The sequence below is a fragment of the Leptonotus elevatus genome, chromosome 3 (genome assembly GCF_054856555.1).
Source record: "Leptonotus elevatus isolate MCC_2025b chromosome 3, RoL_Lele_1.0, whole genome shotgun sequence".
Classification (NCBI taxonomy): Eukaryota; Metazoa; Chordata; class Actinopteri; order Syngnathiformes; family Syngnathidae; genus Leptonotus; species Leptonotus elevatus.
The window spans coordinates 7,761,163-7,781,542 of NC_141241.1; the positions used below are offsets into that span (position 1 = coordinate 7,761,163).

Consider the following 20,380-nt stretch of genomic DNA (forward strand, 5'->3'; position numbering starts at 1 on the left):
ATGAATATAGTCTGTCAGAGTAATACTGTGTTTTGGGGAAGTGTTGACAGACATGAACGGGAGTGGCTGACTGATATGTGAAAACTGTCATTGTGGAGAGTAAAAGAGGTAATGACTTTGTCTCCTTATCTCGTTAATTATTGTCACCTCTCCATACACAATAATGAATGATAATACTGTAACCCAGTGTTTAAACTGTTCATTGCAATATATATAATATTGTACAATTGTAGTCAGATTAGATAGATAGATAGATAGATAGATAGATAGATAGATAGATAGATAGATAGATAGATAGATAGATAGATAGATAGATAGATAGATAGATAGATACATAGATACATAGATAATATCGCTTCTAGTTCCAACACATCTGGAGGGTTCACATCTATCCGAAATCGTTACGTAACGAGCACGTAAAAAAAGGCATTACGCTATTACGTAACACATTATCCCCGCCCACCTTTTACTCGCGCATGCGCACTGTGCAGCAGCTCGGCTAAGCTCCGCCATTGAGGGAGTTACGATTCTGAGGAAAGGGTCAGAGAGAGTGAGAGAGACGCTCCATCGGTACCGCACGGTCTCGCGTCCCCCCATGGGGTTATAAAAAAGGTTAGCAACCGTAGCAGGCGCCGGTAACAGTCTACGGTTTTTCTCGTCGCCTTTCTGTGCTCTACCGCCGTGTGTCGACGCAGCCTCCGAGGGACAAAATTGGAAGAAGTACTGGGGGGGCAAAGCGAGGCGAGCTAACGCTAGCTGGCTAGCTGTTCACGGGAGGGTGGGGAGGGAGGGGTGGGGGTGGAGGGATTCTTGCCTACTCTCGTTTGATGGATCCGCGAATCGCCTGGTTCCAACCAGAACAACGCGGACCCGCCAACAACCTGTGGATGCAGATCTGGGAGACGACGCAAGGGCTCGGCTACCTGCAAGTCAACAATAGCTTCGGCATCCTGAAAGCGAGCCTCAGCGCGGAGTCAGGAGCCGTCCTCCTCGCAGCTGGGACCGGGCCGTCCGAGTCGACCATGACGAGTCCCACCGGCGACGGCGAGCTCATGGAGCAGCGGGACTTTTTGCCGCTGGAGACCGGCAACCGCAACCATCGGGCGGCCGTGCCGATCAGCAGGGGCCCGGCCGACGGGCACCCTAACAAGAGGAAACGGGACAACAAGGCGAGCACTTTCGGATTCAACGCTAGCCTCTTGAACGGTGGCCCCAGCTCGGAGGGCCGCAACGTGTACGCGGGCACGCCGTGGAAAAGCAGGAACTACTCGGAAGGGATCGTGGGGTAAGAGAAAGTTTGTGTTTTGTGGGTGTATTTAGTCAGTTGAGGGCCCAAGGCCAAGCCAGTCAAGTTGCCTTTCATATCTGTATATTGCAAAAATTGTCCCATTTGCTGAGTTAGACACGTTTTGGCTTGTGGCTACTTTACATCTTCGGATGAAAAGTCACTTGGGTCACGCTCCACTTTATCTCTGCTGCATCCTTCTTTGCTGACACTGACAGCAGTGCTACTGCGACTGGTCAAAAATATTTAGTTTTGCCCTTGCCTTCTCTTCTTGTCCGCTCTGCTGGGATAACCCCCCCCCCCCCCCCACAAACCAACAACTTATTTGTTTTCCTTGTGCATTACAAAGATGGAGTCATCCAATGCATGAGAAGGGAGAGGGCAGTCAAAGTTAACCTGTATTTGTTTTCAGTACTCATGTGCAATATCACTTTTTTTTTCTCAGACCAATACCAGTTTGATTATTCATTATATTTAATTGCTCACTGATACCAAGTACAGTACTTGAATGCTTTGCTGCACATTAGAGCCTGCCCATACTTCCATGGGGTCCAAGCAAATAAGCATGGGCCCTCGCAAATTTAAGTTTTGGGACTCTCTCTCTTGTTGTAGGCCTAAAAGGGTTAATCACAAATGACTGAACATTGGCGTGTTTTCATTCATTTTAATGTTGGATTAAAAGTCAAGTTGTATTCTACTTTATTTTCATATCTAATAATTTACACCATTGTATAATAAAAAAAATATATACAAAATGTAATAATTAATTATGCCTTAAAGCTATAACATAATGTGCAAAAAAAAAGATTTGAAATAAATTACCCAAATTTAACATTCATCTTTGTTATTCTGTACTTTCTTAATACTCCGGGCTTTGTGGTCGTGGGGCCTTAAGCAGGTGCTTAGTTGGCTCACGCCTTGGGCCAGCTCTGCAGCACATGAACACAACGTGCAGTCGTGCACCCAATGCGACCGAGTCCGCCCACTCCACTCCATAGTTGACACACTAGTCACATGATCCACCCACTTAGAACACACATGCAGTACATTTCACGCAGCATGTGTGGAGGTACTTCGGGCAAATCTCACGGGCCCTTAACTCGTCGGTATGCATGTCGGGCAGGGGTGGGCAAAGCATGGCCCGCAGGCCGATCTGGCCTTCCTTGTCATTTTATGTGGCCTGGCGAAAGCTTGCCACAGTTTTTCCTTGACTTATGTTCAAAACAAGTGATAACAATTGTGATAACCAATTGCAGCTGCAATTATGTAATATGATTGGAGTTACTTGGGTTCGCATGCAGAACATTTTGTGGGTAACAATAACTTAGGTTTTTTTTTCCCAAGGGAATATTTCCCAGCTGTTGATCATTATAGTGCTTGTCGTAGAAAATGTTTTACTGTGCCGCCTCAGGCACATATAAAGTAAGTCACATGTACAGTGTATATATAGTAGGACGCCATGTTAACCAGTCACGGTGTCAAACGCCGCGTTATGGCCTCTGTGTCACCGTATACTACAAGTGGGTGCGTGCGCACTCTTGGTATATTGTTGAACCACAGGTGCTGCACCGTGTGGGAGGTCAAATTGACGAACAAGAATTCCCATATTTACATTTTTACACGTTTATTTCTGTTTTATTGGTTTATTATGGTCTTATATGTTTTGGGGGGGGGGGGGTAATGCTCATGTTGTCTGTTTCTTAGCAGGAATCACACTCGTTGATCCCTTACCAAATTGTTAAGTTGACATTAACACTGACTGTTCTCGTAAACAATCTTCTCTCTGTTCAAGTTGTGTGTGTGTGTGTGTGTTGTGGAAGCAGTGCACATCAGCACTTCCTGACAAATACGTTTAAATGACAGTAGTTATTTAAATGTCAGTTGACTGTTACCGTACCTTCGAGTCTATGTCCGTATTCCTCACTGATTTTGGTGGCAGAACAGAAGAGTGCCAGTGATTGTTAAGAGTGGGATGAATAACCATGGAAGAGAAAATGGAACTTAAAATGGCTTAGGAAAGTTTCCGTTTCTTGAATACAATATGAGCAGTGCTAATAAGTATAATAAAAAATATATGTTGTTGTTGTTTTTTTTTTTAAATAAAAAGCTTTTTAGGACAGATTCCAATCTGAAGATATCCGGTTCCGTTCAATACTTCAATTCCACCAGTTGAGAGCAGAAACTGCAATTGTGTCACTTGAATCATGTGGATATACAGTAAAATCCAGCCCAAGAGCTTAGAAGCCGGTGCTTATTTGAGATCTGTGCTTGTTTTTGGACTCGCTGAGTCTCTCTTGTGCTGCTTCTTATTGCATTTTGTATTGCAGAGAATACATTCATCTCTATGTGATTTGAGGTTGCGAGCGGTCATAAATCTGCGGCCCGTCGCAGCATATGATTTGTGTCCTCCTCGCAAGCACGGGGCGAAAGTGAAGGTGGGCGTACTTCTTGAATGCATTTTTCCTCCTCGGGGACCGTCTACGCTATATTTGGACATGGGAGACAAAGGCATGTGCTTATTTGTTTTCCACACTCCCCTTTCTTGTTCTATCTCTTTCTCTCTGTCGCTCTCTCTCTCTCTCTCTCTCCAAGTCCAACCCGTCTCATAGCGTTGACATGCTCTGCACGGACTTGACTTCCGCAAACCCGATGCAGAAACCTGAGCCCTCTTTGTAGATGTCCAATCAGGGGAGTGTTCCCACCCCTATTTTTTTTCTGTTTGGTGTCGCTCCGTAGTTTAGCTGCTTTATATGGATTCAGGAAGTCGGCATAGCCCAGGAGAGCTTCACACATGAACTGTGTTCTAGTCGGCTACTGTTGAGCAGGTCCAAATTAACTCCCATTTTGTTTTTCTCTGTACAAAATAAAAACAGAACTAACTCGTTCCTTAGTTCAACTGTGGCCACTGTAAAACCTTTAACTTCTATTACTGGCAATTTTTACAAATACATTTTTTTTTTTTAACGCTCGAGGGTCAGCAGGCTGCATGTGGCCTGCGTGACATAAACATGCCCACATCTGATTCACCTCCTAAAATGGCAGTTGAATCCATTGAAGCCAATGAAACGATTTCTGGTGACGCGTGGCTAATTGTAGCAAACTTTTAATCACTTAAGCGCCCGTGGTTTAATTGTCAGCACAGCACACCCAAATGTGTCACTTACTAAATACTCAGTGTCTTTCTTATGTGGCGTAACCCTGTTCGCCTGCATGCTTGCTGCCACCAGGTCTCGTCTGAGATGCACGTGCGCGACATAACTCAGGACTCCCGTGTGGCTCTTCCACAGCGGATAAGCCCACATGTGACCCGCTCTGATACAGCGAGCAACGTTCGCACTTTTTGCTCAAGCGGCCAGACACATGCTGATTGTTTTCGTGTTTTATTGCCCACTAGAGATGGGGCATTGTAATCGATAAATCAGTCGTAAAGAGTGTGTGAAATTGAATAGTCATGTCTTCAAGCAATTGCAATGGAATGGAGTGCACCATGATGTGCATTTGTTCTCGTACTTGTTGAAGGACAACGTGAAGCCTGCTAACAAACACAGTATGTAACAAAACATTAAACTTTGTCTTTTGTCTTTTTTTTTTAAAGCAGAAATAAGGGTCATAATTCCAGTGCTGTCTGAAAGTTGCTGATAAGGTAGACATGAGATTGATAGAAGCTACATTACTTGTTGTAAATAAAATAATTATCGGACCAAGTGAAATGGAATTGGTCGGATAACTTCCCGTGTCATGCCTGAGAAGACACACGGCCTGGATGTGAAGAAATTCCCCACTAATGTCATCTAATTGTGGCATGTGCATGTGCATTGTCTCTAAGAAAAAGCACCTTGTTCATGTGTTAAAGGAAATCTTTTAAGGGTTGGGTGCTGCAATTTTACAGGATCTGTGCGTTATGTTTTCCGTGGCCTACAGTGTGAAGTTGAACACCCGACATTCACGTCCGTTTTGTTGAAAGAAAAAAAAAAAGGGAGTTTTTTTATTTATTTTTATAAGTCACATTGTCCACACTGAGATCATCTCATATCTGATTTCCAGATGTCGTGTCCCTGTGTGAAACTGCACCCACCTTTCCTGGTTTCTGTGTGTTCTGTATCTTCCTTTATGGCTATGCAGCGATTTTTCTCCGCTTGAAATAGTCTTGTGAGCACATGGCCAGTGAGGCTACTTGTCATGGCAACAAATGAAACTCTTTGCACATCAAGTGTGAGGTTGCAGCTTATTGCGACTCCCTCCATCCATACCAGCACAGAAACATGACTCAGCAATCTCCCTTTATTGCTGCCATTAACTTTTACAGTAGAACATGGATACGCTAGATTTCCATTTTGGGCCTGAGAGTTTGGATAATGAAATTAATTCAGGTGCTGATAGAGGAAAAACGGTCCCAGACTGATACCAGTAGTCCGTTGTGTAAGAAGAGCTGGTGCTATGTGTCCCTGTGGCCAACAATTAGCACCTCAGATCTGTTCATGGATTAAACATTTATGAATCTGCCATCTGTGAGACATAGACACCTCCTTGTCTCTTGTTTATGCTTGTCCGGTTTTTAAAGGAGCAGCGTGCCATGTACGGTTCTTTCACCTCCAAGTCTTGGTTGGCGGTATCGTGTGACACTTGCGAGTCTTTGGTCGCAAAGGGTGGCCCACATTGGTCAAAATAGTGTCATGACGTACAGTAAGGGTGAGGTGACAAGAAAGCAAAATACTCTAATGTCATTAGAGAATAGAGTGGACAGTTGGACACTTTTTTTGTTTGTTTGCATATGCTTTATTATTATTATTATTTTTAAAGCACTTCTAGGTGTCTTAATAGATAAGCATGTGTGCCTGCGCAAGTTCATCGTTAACACAAGTTTGAATGTTGTAACTTTTTCTATTGTTTACAGTCGACGGAAACACAAACGCTTCATATTTTACTTTATGACCAATTTTCAAATTTTCGCCTTTTCACGCTCCAGAAAATCGTTGTTAGTTAGATTTTTCGGTACAGAACGTGGTTGGTGGAAGTGTGTTGAATTCCCACACGGAACTGGTGAGGGATAGGAAGTGGTACTACCTCAACATGTCGATTCCATAAACAAACACATTAGCAGCTCAACCTTTGGCGGCCGCTATGGCAAGCGATTTGTTTTCGGTAGTATGTCAGACTTGTTAATTGGTATGAAAGAACATCACATTTTAATTTTCCATCCTTCCAACTTTTTCTCTTGCGCGTTCTTAAAAGGAAGACGGTGTTGATAAGGCATTTTCCTAATGAGAAATAATAAGAAAATTTAAGATGTTTTATGCTTGCTTCCTTCCTTCCTTTTACCATACCCAGTGTAAGACAAATTGCCACCTTAAAGTACTTACCATGCTTTTTCGCATCTGATTACAGCATTAGTTATCAGTCAAAAACAATCTTGCAAAAACGTCCGTCGTGGAAGGTAGCCTGAATGGTACCCAGCAGCGTGCAAATCTCAGCCAAGGCAAAACAACCCCAATATGAATCCGCATGAATTCTCTGCAATGTTTCACACACGTATTTTTTTTTCTGTACAAAATTGGCACGGAGGGAGAAATGCTAACATTTGCAATCGAGTGGATCATAATATTGTTTTGGAAACACCCGCTTTACTTCCCCCAGGAGCACTCTGGCTTTTGCAAACGATTACATAACCTTACTATAATCCCAGCAAGTGGGATTAATCGTATAAACGGTGCCGCGGGGCCACAGGACCTGTAATTCAATCCCGAGAGGTTGTGTGGGAGAGGAGACTTTCCGTGGCCCGGCCCATTTACTGGGAAATGAAACTCATGAATGAAACTTAAGATACAGTTGTGCTTTGTTGACTAAGACGCTCTGCTACTACTTTACTAAAACCTTTTATTAATCAAAATACATTTTGATGTGTCGTTTTGTTTTTATTCATACATTGAACCAGCATCATGTACGTTTGCGCTGTTTATTTTGGCCCCAAAAGCTGCAGAGAGCTGGCTGTGTGTAGTGAACATGCAGAGTGGAGCTGTTGACTTTCATTTAGCGTCAAATGGAACTTAATGGTCCTGTGATGGGAGGCTGCAATACTGCACTTTGCACAAGGGAAAGACAAAAAGTAAAAAAGGATTAGTCATTACATTGGAGCTTTGCCCAGCTCGCAATTTTGGACTATTTAAAAGCAAACAAACATAATCGCTATCTCAGTGTGCTGGTTAAAATGATTTTTACCCTTCGAAATGGGCTGTTTTTAGTTTTAGATTGTTGTATTAAAGGTGATGTATAATGGAAAATTGACTTCATTGTTAATGTCTCTGGAGTGCCTGCCCAATCGTGAAATGTGAAATAAAACGAGATTATAAATCTTTTGTTTACTGCCCTCAAAGGGGAAGTCAAATAAAAAGTCAGCTTGAACAATAATGTTTCTTTGCATTCCAAGTACCGGTAGTCTAAACACGCTATTCTGATTTCTGATTAATATTGTGTTTGTGGAATATGAATTAAACATCAAAATCCACCCGTTTTTATCCATCTCAGGGGGCAGCCATGTTGTCACTTGCTGTTGACTGAAAATGACATCACAGTCAGTGTCTAAGGTCTCAGCCGTGACGGTCATGACCTGACCTGAGCCCTTAGGCACTGTGATGTCATTGTATCATTGTGTATATGATACAATACAAAATACAACACAGGAATTAAGCAAATTGTCTCCCGTCTGGTCACTTTTTTTATTCATAAAAGTAGAAATGAAACAGGTTAATTAGCTTAGTATTTAATCAAAACAAGACATTCACAAACATCTTCCGGTACTTTTGTTTTGGAAAACAATGGTCAGCATTTGTGCATATTTTCTGACATGCTACAGACCAAACCCAGTGTTTCCCCCGGATTTTAAATCTACTTGGGAGGGTGGACGGGAGGTGGGTCTCCTCTAGCCTCACGATCCACAAGCGAGGGACGGCGAACTAACGTTACATGCGGTATATCCTGTCGCAATGCTTTTTTTTCTTCTTCTTTTTAAATATATTTTTAAGAAATTTTCTTGAAAACTTCTTGGGTGGTGGCCAATTTACTTGGGTGGCCCGCCTAAGTATTGACATGGTGTAGGAAACTCTAACGGAATCATAATTAATATTTATATTACATATTAGTCAATTTACTAACATTAAAAATATTCATTCGTCGTTGCATCCCCAGTTGAAACATACTTAGATGATGAATCTGAATGGGTTCTTCCTTACTCATATCCAACTTGTTGTTTTGCTCCAAACCATTCTCAAGCCAGTCCGCAACCCACCGATATGAGCCTCGCTTGGATTGTTTATGGCTCTTATGTGTTTTTGGAGTGGTATTCCAGTGCCCTGTTTTTCCAGCCGTGCCTCCGTTTCTGCGAAAGAGGTCGCCATATGCGGGCAGGGTGACCCGTTCTCAAGGACGCATGCCCTCGGCCCTGCAGCGACATGACACCGCCGGTGGACCGCAGCTGGGATTTCTCATTTTGATTGTTGCTGAATAATCCCCAGGCCTTCGCCGTGTGTCCTCCTTTGTCATATGTGCACATTCCTCTTTTGTTTTTACTAATTATTAACTTCCCACAATATGAGTAAAGGTCAGTCCTTATGAGCGTTTGTGGCTTTTTCTGCTGGTGCGGAACATGACCAACATGAGCAATTTTATCCATGACACTTGCGTTAAACTTTTGTTTTGCTTTTTCTTTACTTCTTTTTTTCCCCCCCATAGTTTTTGAACATTCTTCATTATTGTTGTTTTTATATTCTACAGCATCTAAAAATCAATTAAATTACAGTATTATAAAATAAAGCTTCATTGCGTGATCATTTGTCATGATGGGCTAGGGATTATAATTTTACTATTAATAGACTATTTATGGTACCGTCATATTTGACTATTAATAGAATGTTTTTAATAGCAATTTTGGTTGTTGTTGTCGCCAGGTTACATGAAGAGATCAGAGACTTCTACGCGTACATCTCGCCACGGCCAGAGGAGGAGAAGATGAGATTGGAGGTGGTGGACAGAATTAAAGGCGTCATTCACAACCTTTGGCCAAGCGCAGAGGTATGGCTACTCCACAATCTCCACTTGACTATAACGCACCATATTCTTGTAACTTACTGCTACGCCTTTGAATGAAGTCAAGACAAACAAATTCTAAAATTTGTCAAAAATGCCATTTTGTGCAGTAACGAAATAAAGTACAAAGATTTAAGAAGTAAAACTCGAGCTCTAACAAGTGGGGGGGGGGGGTAGCTGAATATATATATATATATTTATATTTGTGTGCAAAATTCTGAAACCACACTCCCGCTTCGACACTCCGATAGAGTTGGCACACCCCCTACACATCACACAACACAAGCCAGCAAGTCGCTGCCGCACACAGGCTCGGGTAGGCAGGGCGACCGGTCGGCTGGAGTTCATTCATTCATAAATACAGTGCTGCAATCGGCTTAGGAACGTACGTGCTCACACAAACACTACATTTTTATACAAGGGGTTTAAAGGAGGGCTTAAATCTATTTATGTTCAGCCAGCAGCGTGTTGCTCAACAGGAGGTTTAAAAGGTGGAAGGTTGGACGAGATCAGTGGCTTAAAGTACTATTTTTGTCTTTATTGTCGTTTCTGATTTATACAACACGCTCCTCGTAACAGGAAATGGGGGGTGGGGCTGGGTATGATATACTGTTAAAAAAAAAAAAAGATTCTCGCACCACACATGTGGGAGGCTTGGAGAACGTCTTCTGTGTAAAAGTAATTATGGGAAAATAAACATGTCTTTTATTTCCAGTTGTTCACGCAATTGACCAATGTACGTGACCAATGTTGCGCTGTTTGCTTCTTTTGTGATGAATATGGTGCATTTGTGTCTTTTCTCTGTAGGTGCAGGTATTTGGAAGCTTCAGCACCGGCCTTTATTTGCCAACAAGGTGAGTCACCAACACTGTCATTATAATTGACCCATTATTAAGTGCACAACTTTCTTTGTTTTCCTTTTTCTGAGATTTAGTTTCATTAAAATTAAAATGCTTATTTAGTCAAATAAAGGATTCACCTCTAATGTCTAGAATGTACAAAAAATGTAAAACTAATCAAGTACACTCGTTTTACAATTCGTAGCTTTCCTACAAGTTAGTTAAAAAGTTAACCGAGTGTACCTCTTTTATGTCACAATTTATCTTAGTTTACACACACATTTGCATTAAAGGATTAATTGCTGAGGCCATTTGAACTCTGTTGCCAACCAAAACAGCAGCACCCACAGAGCCATGTAGACAGTCCCGTCAGTGAATTAAAGGGCAGAGTTACTATGCAGGGTTTCTGCCAGCGTTTTATTAGCCTGGTGGCTCGCTCAAATGTTTTTTACCTCACCCACCAGTGCCCATTGCCAAACGGCTCACAGTAATTGCTGGATGTCGTAACAGAAGACGACCTTCAATTATGGTTCACAGCTTGTCGATTTTCGTGCACACCCCCCGGCGACAAATATGTTTCGGCGCCAGGTTTGACAAGTTTTGTGGGGGAAATCCTGATTATTATCTTAGGTATGTGGAGATGGCACTTTTAATGGCAATTAGCGTTCCAGGTGAGGTTTCGCTGCATTGCTTTCTTTAACTGCCTTGTTATAAAAAAAATAATAAACGCCATTTTCACTTGACATGAATTGTATTGTATCGTTAATGCGTTTGTTTGTACAAGGCCTCAACCCATCTGCAGTGTGGTCATGAAATTTACGGGAAAACTTCAAATTAATGAAATGTGCTCTCAACCTTTGACCGTGTCGTCCGATTTTTTTTTTTGCTATTATAATTGTTGCCCTTTTGTACTGAGCAGCCAGGACAAGGATGTTTCTAGTTCTAAAGTTCTGAGTGTGTTGTTTTCATTGTGTGGTCTCCACAGTGACATCGACTTGGTGGTATTCGGGAAGTGGGAAACTCTCCCCCTGTGGACACTGGAAGAGGCTCTTCGCAAGAGGAACGTGGCCGACAAGAACTCCATCAAAGTTCTGGACAAAGCCACGGTGAGCGTGAACACACTCGTGATACACATTATCTTCTCTTTTGTAAATAGAGAACTGAGAAGTTGTCAGACAAGGAAACCCCAAGGAACGATTTCCCAGTCTAATAGTGCGGTGATGGCGTTGCTTTGCTGGCCCCACTTGCAGAACATTCCATCTCTGTGTTTTACAAGCGCTCAGTTTTCCTTCCTTGGAAAAGGAGGAGTGAAGTTGACATAGGCGGAAATGTTTTTGAAATTTTTGTTCATCTTTGCATAGTGAAAGTTTAAAATACTTTCTGAATATACCACAACTGGGTGATATGGCTTTAAAGGGGAATTCAACCCTAATATTTTTGTGTGGGGATGTTCTACGCATCCCCACTAGTCTAAATATGTTATTCTGTTTAATATTGCGTTAGTAGAATATGAAGTTTAGCAGCAAAATCCAGCCGTTTTTAATCGAGGGGCGGCCATTTTGCCACTTGCTGTCGACTGATGATGACAATTTTGCTCAGGTCTCAGCTAACAACCAATCACAGCGCAGATTCAGAAAACAGGTGAGCTGTGATTGGTCGTTGCCTAAGCCCTGAGCAACATTGATGTCATCTTCAGTCGACAGCAAGTGGCAAAGTGGCCGCCCCCTGAGATGGATAAAAACGGCTGGATTTTGCTTCATAACTCATGTTCCACAAATGTAATATTAATCAGAATGTCATGTTTAGACTAGTGAGGTCACATATAACATATTATTGTCAAGAAATGTTTAAGTTTAATTTCCACTTTAAAATAAAATCCCAGATCTTCCCCACTATAAGAACATTAATTTTTTTTTAACAATTTTCCCCTTTCAACATTGACACCCTGTAATTTGAGAATATAGTCGTCCTGAAGTTGAAACCAACATTGTGACATAACCATTATGTATGAATGATATTATTATTTTACAATTATTATTATTATTATGGCTATTTGGTTGTCATTGTCCTTGGTGTCCTGTCTTCCCAGGTGCCCATCATCAAACTGACCGACTCTTTCACGGAGGTCAAGGTGGACATCAGCTTCAACGTGAAGAGCGGCGTCAAAGCGGCATGCCTCATCAAGGAATTCAAAGAGGTACTGTTGTTTTAAGTGACCCACACTTTGAGGGCACTTAGATGTGTCAACACCATATTTATTGTGTGCAGAAATACCCCGTGCTGCCTTACCTGGTCCTGGTGCTCAAGCAGTTCCTCCTGCAGAGGGATCTCAATGAGGTTTTCACCGGCGGAATCGGCTCCTACAGCCTCTTCCTCATGGCTGTCAGCTTCTTGCAGGTGTGTTAACGCTGCATCACGCAAGTACTGGGGTTCTGACAGGGAAGATATTTTTTTTAACTCTTTGACCGCCAAAAACTTTTAATAACGTTTAGTAAAATCCAAATGAGTGCCGCCAAAAACGTTAAAAGACGTTAACTATTTTTTTTTTTATGGAAACGGGTGGAGGAAAGCCGTGGCCAGCTGTGCTCAAAGTATCAAGCAGATCGAGTTAGTATAATGACTATTTATAGGCACTCGATGGCAGCGATGACTCTCTTTGGACAAGATCGGGTAGGAGTCAGTAGTAGAAGATGTGAGGTGGAGCTAGAGTGTTGAGGGGAGAATGGCTGAGGAAGCGAAAATGGCGACCGGTTCCAAGCAGCTCACACATGAGCATTTTTTTCAAAGACGAAAAGCATCGGCCAGTGCTAAAGAGCACATTGATGATGATGATGATGATGGTGACTCCGAGGTTGACGCCGAAGTTGGAAGCGTTGACGCGGCGGCTTCGATCACGTCGTAAAGCCTCACCGGCTAGCGATGCTAATGGCGGAAAACGTGGTGCACAACCGAGCACTTCTGCACAGGCGGACGATGAAGAGTACCCTGAGTCCAATGCATATTCATCGGAGTGGGTACAGTCTGATCACGGAGAAGACACTGGTTCTGGACTACGATGCCATCATGAATGGAGTAGATAAGATGGATCAGAACATCTCTTACCACCCGGTATAGGAACTGAAGGACATGAGGAAGCCAGACGTAACACCAGGTCACCATATCATGATCCTGAGAGTAGACTTAATGACAACATGGCCAACCACACACTGCAGTATTTACCTGCTACTCCCCGGAAAAAAAGGCCGGCAAGAAAGTGTAGGGTCTACACGCGAAGGGGCAATCGCAGTGAAACTAATCTGTGGTGCAAATCCTGCTCCGTCCCCTTGCACGCAGGGGATTGTTACACAATATACCACACAAATTTGGGTGAAACTAATCTATTTTCTATTGTTGATTACTGAAAAACTGAATAAGGTAGAAACAAACTTTTTTTTCTGATGAAAGATGAGAGTTCAATCTTTCATTTGGTAGTATCTGTGTTTCCATAGTCCAAACACAAAAAGAAAGATCAGTCAAAATGCTCTAAATCAGCTGGCACCCACATGTTCTCTTTTCTGAAAATGGTTGGCAGTCAAAGAGTTAAGGACCCACTCATTATCCGAATGTCAATTAAACGTAACAGGGGTTTTCCTGGCTCAAATTGAGGCAGACTATTCAGATTACAGTTATTTCTGGACTATAAACCGCTACTTTTTTCACTTGCATTTGACCCTGCGGCTAATACAAAGGTGCGACTTATCCATCAGATCACAAGGGGAGAGCGTCAAATAAAGCAAAACAAACAAGTGAGCCCAAATACAGTAGGAAAGGCAGAACGAGAGCGAGGCAATTTGCGCCTTTATCATGGAAAAGAAAGTAGCGGGAAGCCGGTGCGGTAACATTAAAACACCTGCGGCTTACAGTCGGGTGCGGCTTATGTGTGTAACAAATTTGAGTATTTCCCAAATTTAGCTCGCACGGCTTATAGTCAGGTGCGCCTTATAGTCCAGAAATTACTGGCTTGAACTAACACATTTTGCGTGAGATATTTACATGTATATTAGTTATTCAACATTTTCGTTTCTTTTTGTTCTCCTTCCACTAGCTCCATTACAGAGAGGACGTTTGCAGCCCCAACATTAACTTCGGTGTGCTGCTCATCGAGTTCTTTGAGCTCTACGGACGCCATTTTAACTACCTGAAAACAGGCATCCGGATAAAAGACGGCGGCTGCTACGTGGCCAAAGATGAGGTTCAGAAGAACATGATGGATGGCTACAGGCCCTCCATGCTCTACATCGAGGACCCGCTACAACCGGGTGGGAATGTATTTATTATTAACATGCTGCATACTTTTACACCAGTCTCCACTTTGCTGCAGTGGTAATTTTTCTCATTCCCCTCAGTCTCCTCTAGAATCGAGTTCCATATTTATTATAGCATTTAAGGATAATTTTTTTAAGAATGACCAATAAAAATTAATGCGAACATTACTTACCCCATGGATGCTGTAGTATTTAACTCCACAGTTTTCACTTGGCTGCAGCCAATAATAAAACCATATTATCCCACAGACAACGACGTTGGTCGCAGCTCATACGGTGCCATGCAGGTGAAGCAAGCGTTTGACTACGCCTATGTGGTGCTCAGCCACGCCGTGTCACCCATCGCCAAATACTACCCCAACAACGACACAGAAAGGTAAGGGCATCATTGTCACTGGCAAATAGTCCTGTTTTTTTTCATATTCAGTTTTGATGGCACAAGTGATGGGAATGAGATAAAATATACTTAGTAACTCATTTGCTCACAAAAATGTATGAAAACGTTTAATTTTAAATTTTGCCATGGTCCCAAAATCGTATTTATACGTTTTTGTTTATGCTAGAGCATACAGAAGGCTTTGATGCAGCCTCTGACTTGAAGAGGTGGCTTAACGCAATGGTAGTTATTACAAAAAATGGCCAGCATGTGGCAGCAGACTAAAGAGATCAGCCAGGGCAATGTTGCAACAAGTTCTTTTCCCCAGTGTTTTCAACAGATTTTTGAATAATGATGAAACTTAGCTATATTCTAATGCCAATTGCTGCAAAATGGAAACAGATACAAATATACGTTTTTCCCCGAATGGAATAAGAGGCTCTTTCTCTCTTTGTTTTGGTAGGTTCCATCTTTTTATAGCAATAGAACACAATATTCTGTGGGCCTTGCAAAATCCAGTAAAACAGCCGTGAGCGAAGGGGGTTGCTTCAGTGAAATTGTCTGGGGCTGAATGAGTTTAAAAAAAGCAACTTTTAACTTACCATTGTTCACCAAATACTAACTGTCCCTTGAAAAGTCGGCGTTGTTTCAAATTTGTCACTTTGTGCATAGTTCACTTAAAATGAATAAATGCCTCCTTTTTCCCCATCAGGATACAAAAGTTGGTTTAGGTTATAAATAGGTTAACGTGTGGATATTAAATAATTAACTGCTGACTCTATTTGAAACATTTCTTCAAACTCTTGCATGCGGCACCTTTTCACAGTCAAATGAAGCGATACTTGTCCCTTTTAATAGACGCCATACTACTAGTTGCTGGGCGTGTGGTCCACTTGACAGACAAATGATCGCCTCCCTCAAATAAGTGCTTTACTTTTCACACCAACACAAAAAGGGGTCTTGACTGTATTGTGTCTTTCATAGGTTATTGTTCACACACAGACATTACAGACACAGCCTCCTAAAAAGTTCAATACTGAGCCCATTTGATCTCTGTTGCTAACCAAAGCAGCAGCACCGAAGCACAAATGTGTCACAACTAAATCTGTTTTATGATTGATTTTTTCCCCCTAAATGTTCCTGACTGCACTTCTTGTAATGGGACTTTAAATACTTTCCATTCCATTGTGCATGCTCATCTTTGGCGTTGTGATGTGTAAACACTGTTGCTCCTTACTCGCAGCATACTTGGCCGAATCATCCGCGTGACTCAGGAGGTGGACGAGTACAGGGAGTGGATCCGAAAGAACTGGGGGAGCCCATCCCAGAAGGACCTGCCGCTCAACCGTACGTCATCCAAAACAAATGTTTACACTCTGACTCAACCAGGGATGTCCAATTTTTTCCCACTGAGAGCCACATAGAGAAATCTTGAAGGAAGATGAGAGTGGACTGTCAACTCACAACAGATGCAGCGGTGGCTTCTTGGGCCCTAATAAATTTTGATGGCAGTTATAGTTTTGGCCTGATCCGAATTTTAAGGGAGAGGCTGCGTGAATGCCAAAGTCGGTATTATTATTTTTTCTTCTTGCAGCAGGGAATTTCACACTCGGGCGGTGTCGGTAACACAACCGATTTCAGCTGAACAGTGTCGGCAGACGGCTCTTGTTTATCTACTTGTCTTTCTCCGTTGCAATATTTAACCAGGAAAACGACATGGCCCCAAGATAGAGACTTTAGCGACAGACAAGGGAGGGTCTAAAAACTCTGGTTTAGTTTTAGTATTAGTGTGGTCTCATTTTAAAGTATTGTATTGCAACATAAATTTAAAGTGCTTAAAACTTTTTTCTTTTTACATTTTTTGGCTGCTTTAAAAAAGTGTTTATAAAATGTATGATATCTTGTAACATTCCATTTTTTGTTTTATTTGCATTTTTAACCTTAAAAATTTTTTTTTTCTCTCGTAACATTTTGATGCAGGTCACATTTGCTTTTATTACATTAGAATAAGCAGCAGGTCAATTTAAAACACTAAAACTTTGGCTAATTTATCCCTTTGGTGCTTATTTCAGGAAATGACGTGACATTGTTCGAGTCCCAACAGCTCGACCAATGCAACAACAACGTTCCAGACGAGGATGATGAGGATGACGACGTGGTAGTGATCTTGCCGACGAGGACCAAAACCTCGTCGTCTAACTCGTCGTCGCCATCTCCTTCCCTGCGCTCGTCGCCGTCCTCTTCCCCACTTTCGCCCTCCACGACGTCCTCCAGCTCCAGCGACGGGGTCAGTTTTTCATCTCGACCCTCATATTCTGGGCCTTTCTCATGAAAGTACAGTGGGACATACTCAAAACTCATGTGCAAACATCGCTAATGAATTCTCCTCCTCATAACTAATGTAAATGAAATGAAAAAAAAATTATTATTTTTGTTTTTGTTTGTACATGTTTGTAATTTTCAGTGTTGGAAAAAAAATACAAAAAAGCCCTAAACTTGGAACTAAATCATGGAGATTTTTACACACACACAAAAAAAACCAACGTATTTTTTAAATAAATAAAAACACACATTTTATTTGACTTTTCACTGTTTTAAGTGAAAAAAATGGTAACAAAAATAGGGTGATGTAAAATACTATGGTGCCCTGAACCTTTAACAAACATGGTGAGTTGGTGACATTTGCATGTTCATATTTTTTAGCGCTATAACAGGGCGACATTCATTAAATAAGAATCATTTAAAAATCAGATTGTTTTTAATTGTTAATTCAGACTGTAAAAAAATTGCCAATGTCAGGTAAAATAAGGTTTTAGTATTTTAATTTACCAATTTGTGTTTCATTTTGAGTTTTTATATTTTTGGGTGACTAAAATTCAGGTAAAAAATAAATAAATGAATAACTGTATTATTGTGGTAACAAGGGAGAAACATTCACCACATCTGTACCTTTCTATTTTTTTTCAAGTTTTTGGGGAAATTCTCTTGAAATAGTCAATTGTCTGAACTGAAGATAGAGTCCACTCTGAACACCAGAGTTCTCATTGTCATTCTGTGTTTTCCCAGGACTCCGACGGCACACCGTGCAAGACGGCCAAGCAGCAGTCTGGCCGAGCTGCCAGTGCTCACAGAGAAAAGTCGGTGACCAATCACCGGACGCAGAACCGCACGACCAGCACTCCACCCGCAGGCAACAAGGGAGGAAAGGTGTGCTCCACTAACAATACATCTTTTATACAGCAACGTCTTACCTGAAAGAACACTCAATGAGTTTTTCAACAATTTTTAATCACTATTTTCTGTGATAAAGCAAAGTAGGCATGGTGCTTCTCCAGTGCACTAGATTCACTAAAGGCTCACAATGGTTCTTTGTCTGCAAAAAAATACGTTTGCCAGAAACTATTAGTATGTGCGGGCTAGTGACTCGCGCTCATTATGCTCAAATTCCTGTGTGGATGTTTTCATATCAAGCTACACCAGCGCCTACAACTTTATTTGTTGTCCTTTTTTTTTGTTTTTTTGTTTGAAGTGTGATTGATTCAGTGTCTCCAGGCAATTTTCATACATCTTCTCCCCCCGCCATCTACCTTTCAGGCCCTCTCTCAGCACAAAGGCGGCCAGCAGAACTCCCCCCGCTCCTCTGGAAACAGCAAAAGTCACCCAAGTAACCGGCCGCACCACCAGGGCAACGGCAAGAAGAGGAAAAATGTGAGGGACTCTGCACCAGAGGAACTCTGCAGATAGGGAAGTCGTTTTGGTTCCCCGCCCCACCATGACTCTTTCAAGGAGGGAAAAAAAAAAAAGGAGAACGAGCAGTTTTCTCTCTGTGAGCCAGCATCCTTTTGTTCTTTTTGCCTCTAGCGCCTCCTGATGTACGGGAGAGGAATCTTCCCTTTTGGAGCAATACACCACAGACTTCAGCTGCTGTAAGAAGGAAAAATTATGGAAACGGCTTCAAATGTACAAAAAAAAGAGGATTTTTTCTTTTTAATGACAGCATTGAGGTGTAACTTATGCATGATTTTTTTTTTTGATGATTTTTGTTATGTCGGAACAGGTCATAGGACAATTTCTAGGGAAAAAACACTAAAAAGAAAAAAATAAGAAATTGTTTCATAGGATGATCTTTTTACAAAACAAAAAAACAAAAAATACGCCCACAGCTTTTTTTCTTCTTTCACGGGTGTCTCGTTGCCATGCCAACATGACCAATCATCATCATCAGCATCCCTCTTTTTACTGTCTGTGTTTGTTAACCTTTATGGTAATCGCACGTGTCCATATATGTCAGGGTTTCCCCACAAATGTACTGAAAATGCAACATGCTGTACATAAACTAAAAATACTAAACACAGCAAATAAAATGGACGATCAATAAAACGGCAACCATTTTGCCACCCCCCGACACCATTCGGGAAACCCTGCCTTATAAGGTGGAGTTTAAGCTGAAGTTACACGATTTTATTGAGATATAGACATAAAAAATGTGTTAGCGATACAACTGTGGAGACAAACTTGTGGATTTGTTAAATGTATTTATTTTTTTATGAATCATATGAATATAGTATATGGATATATGGATAAATATATGAACCTTTTGAGGAGGCTATACGTTTAGATTCTGTGATGTTGGGGAGGTTTAATCAGGTACAAGTACAAATATTTCTTCAAATTATTATTGGCAGTTGTGACCAAGTTGACAAGTGTGAGAGACCATTTTACGAGTCATGAAGTTTGTTTGTTTTTTCCCTCTCTTTGTTAGATTTTAATATGTGGCTGGTCTACTTGAGGAGAAAAAAAGGGAGGTTACATTTTTGTGTGTGATTTGAGACATCATTTTCCCAAACATCCTCACACAAAAATACAACACACAATCATTTATCACTACAGCAACAACTTTTGCCACGAAAATGTGTTTGGATGATCATTAAAATACCTCACAGCCCCCCCCCCCCCCAAAACTGAGAAAACCTGGTTTAAAGACACCCCCCAATTCAGTTGTCTTTTGTCATTGCAGGGCAACTTCTAACCTGTAGATGGTGCTACTACCCCACTATGAAACTACGACCCTTTGGGCTTTTACTGCATTTAAACTTTGAACCCATTTCTTTGAACATCATTTTCATATCAATATCCAAATTACAGCCAGCAAATACGGACAGTCTGTATTTCCCATTTAATTAAATCTTGGCAGCCATTTTCAATGCAATACCATGTTTAAATGCAGTACCGAAGCGCTTGTGGTATATAAGGAAATATACATGATTATATTAATAAACAGTAGGATGGGACAAAGTTGGGGGGGGGTGTCATGGAGTCATGGAAAGTTAAAGGGCCAATTGTGTAAAAGTGTGAATGTCCTGAAGCGAACACAAACCTTCCTAGATGTCGAGGAAGGCTCCCAACTGTACCGACTGTATCGTCTTTGCTGCTTTTCACCAATTTCATGCAATAAAAACAAACAACAAACAGTATCATCAGCAATGTGTGCTTTGTT

At 41.6% G+C, this 20,380-nt stretch overlaps 1 protein-coding gene across 1 annotated transcript; it reads left to right on the plus strand.

Annotated features, from left to right (window-relative positions):
* Positions 1-504: 504 nt before the first annotated feature.
* tent4b (terminal nucleotidyltransferase 4B) lies at positions 505-20,357 on the plus strand. Its single transcript, XM_086072072.1, has 12 exons — positions 505-1,285; positions 9,226-9,349; positions 10,172-10,218; positions 11,189-11,309; positions 12,293-12,400; positions 12,472-12,600; positions 14,288-14,501; positions 14,757-14,883; positions 16,127-16,230; positions 16,956-17,170; positions 17,950-18,090; positions 18,478-20,357. Exons 1-12 carry the CDS (start codon positions 828-830, stop codon positions 18,625-18,627), a joined length of 1,938 nt encoding a protein of 645 aa, XP_085928198.1. The 5' UTR covers positions 505-827; the 3' UTR covers positions 18,628-20,357.
* The last annotated feature ends 23 nt before the right edge of the window (positions 20,358-20,380 follow it).

Coding starts and splice junctions, on each gene's coding strand:
- tent4b (XM_086072072.1), top strand. CDS start 828: ATGGATCCGCGAATCGCCTGGTTCCAACCAGAACAACGCGGACCCGCC. Junction 1,286..9,225: donor TACTCGGAAGGGATCGTGGG/GTAAGAGAAAGT, acceptor TGTTGTCGCCAG/GTTACATGAAGAGATCAGAG. Junction 12,401..12,471: donor TCATCAAGGAATTCAAAGAG/GTACTGTTGTTT, acceptor TATTGTGTGCAG/AAATACCCCGTGCTGCCTTA.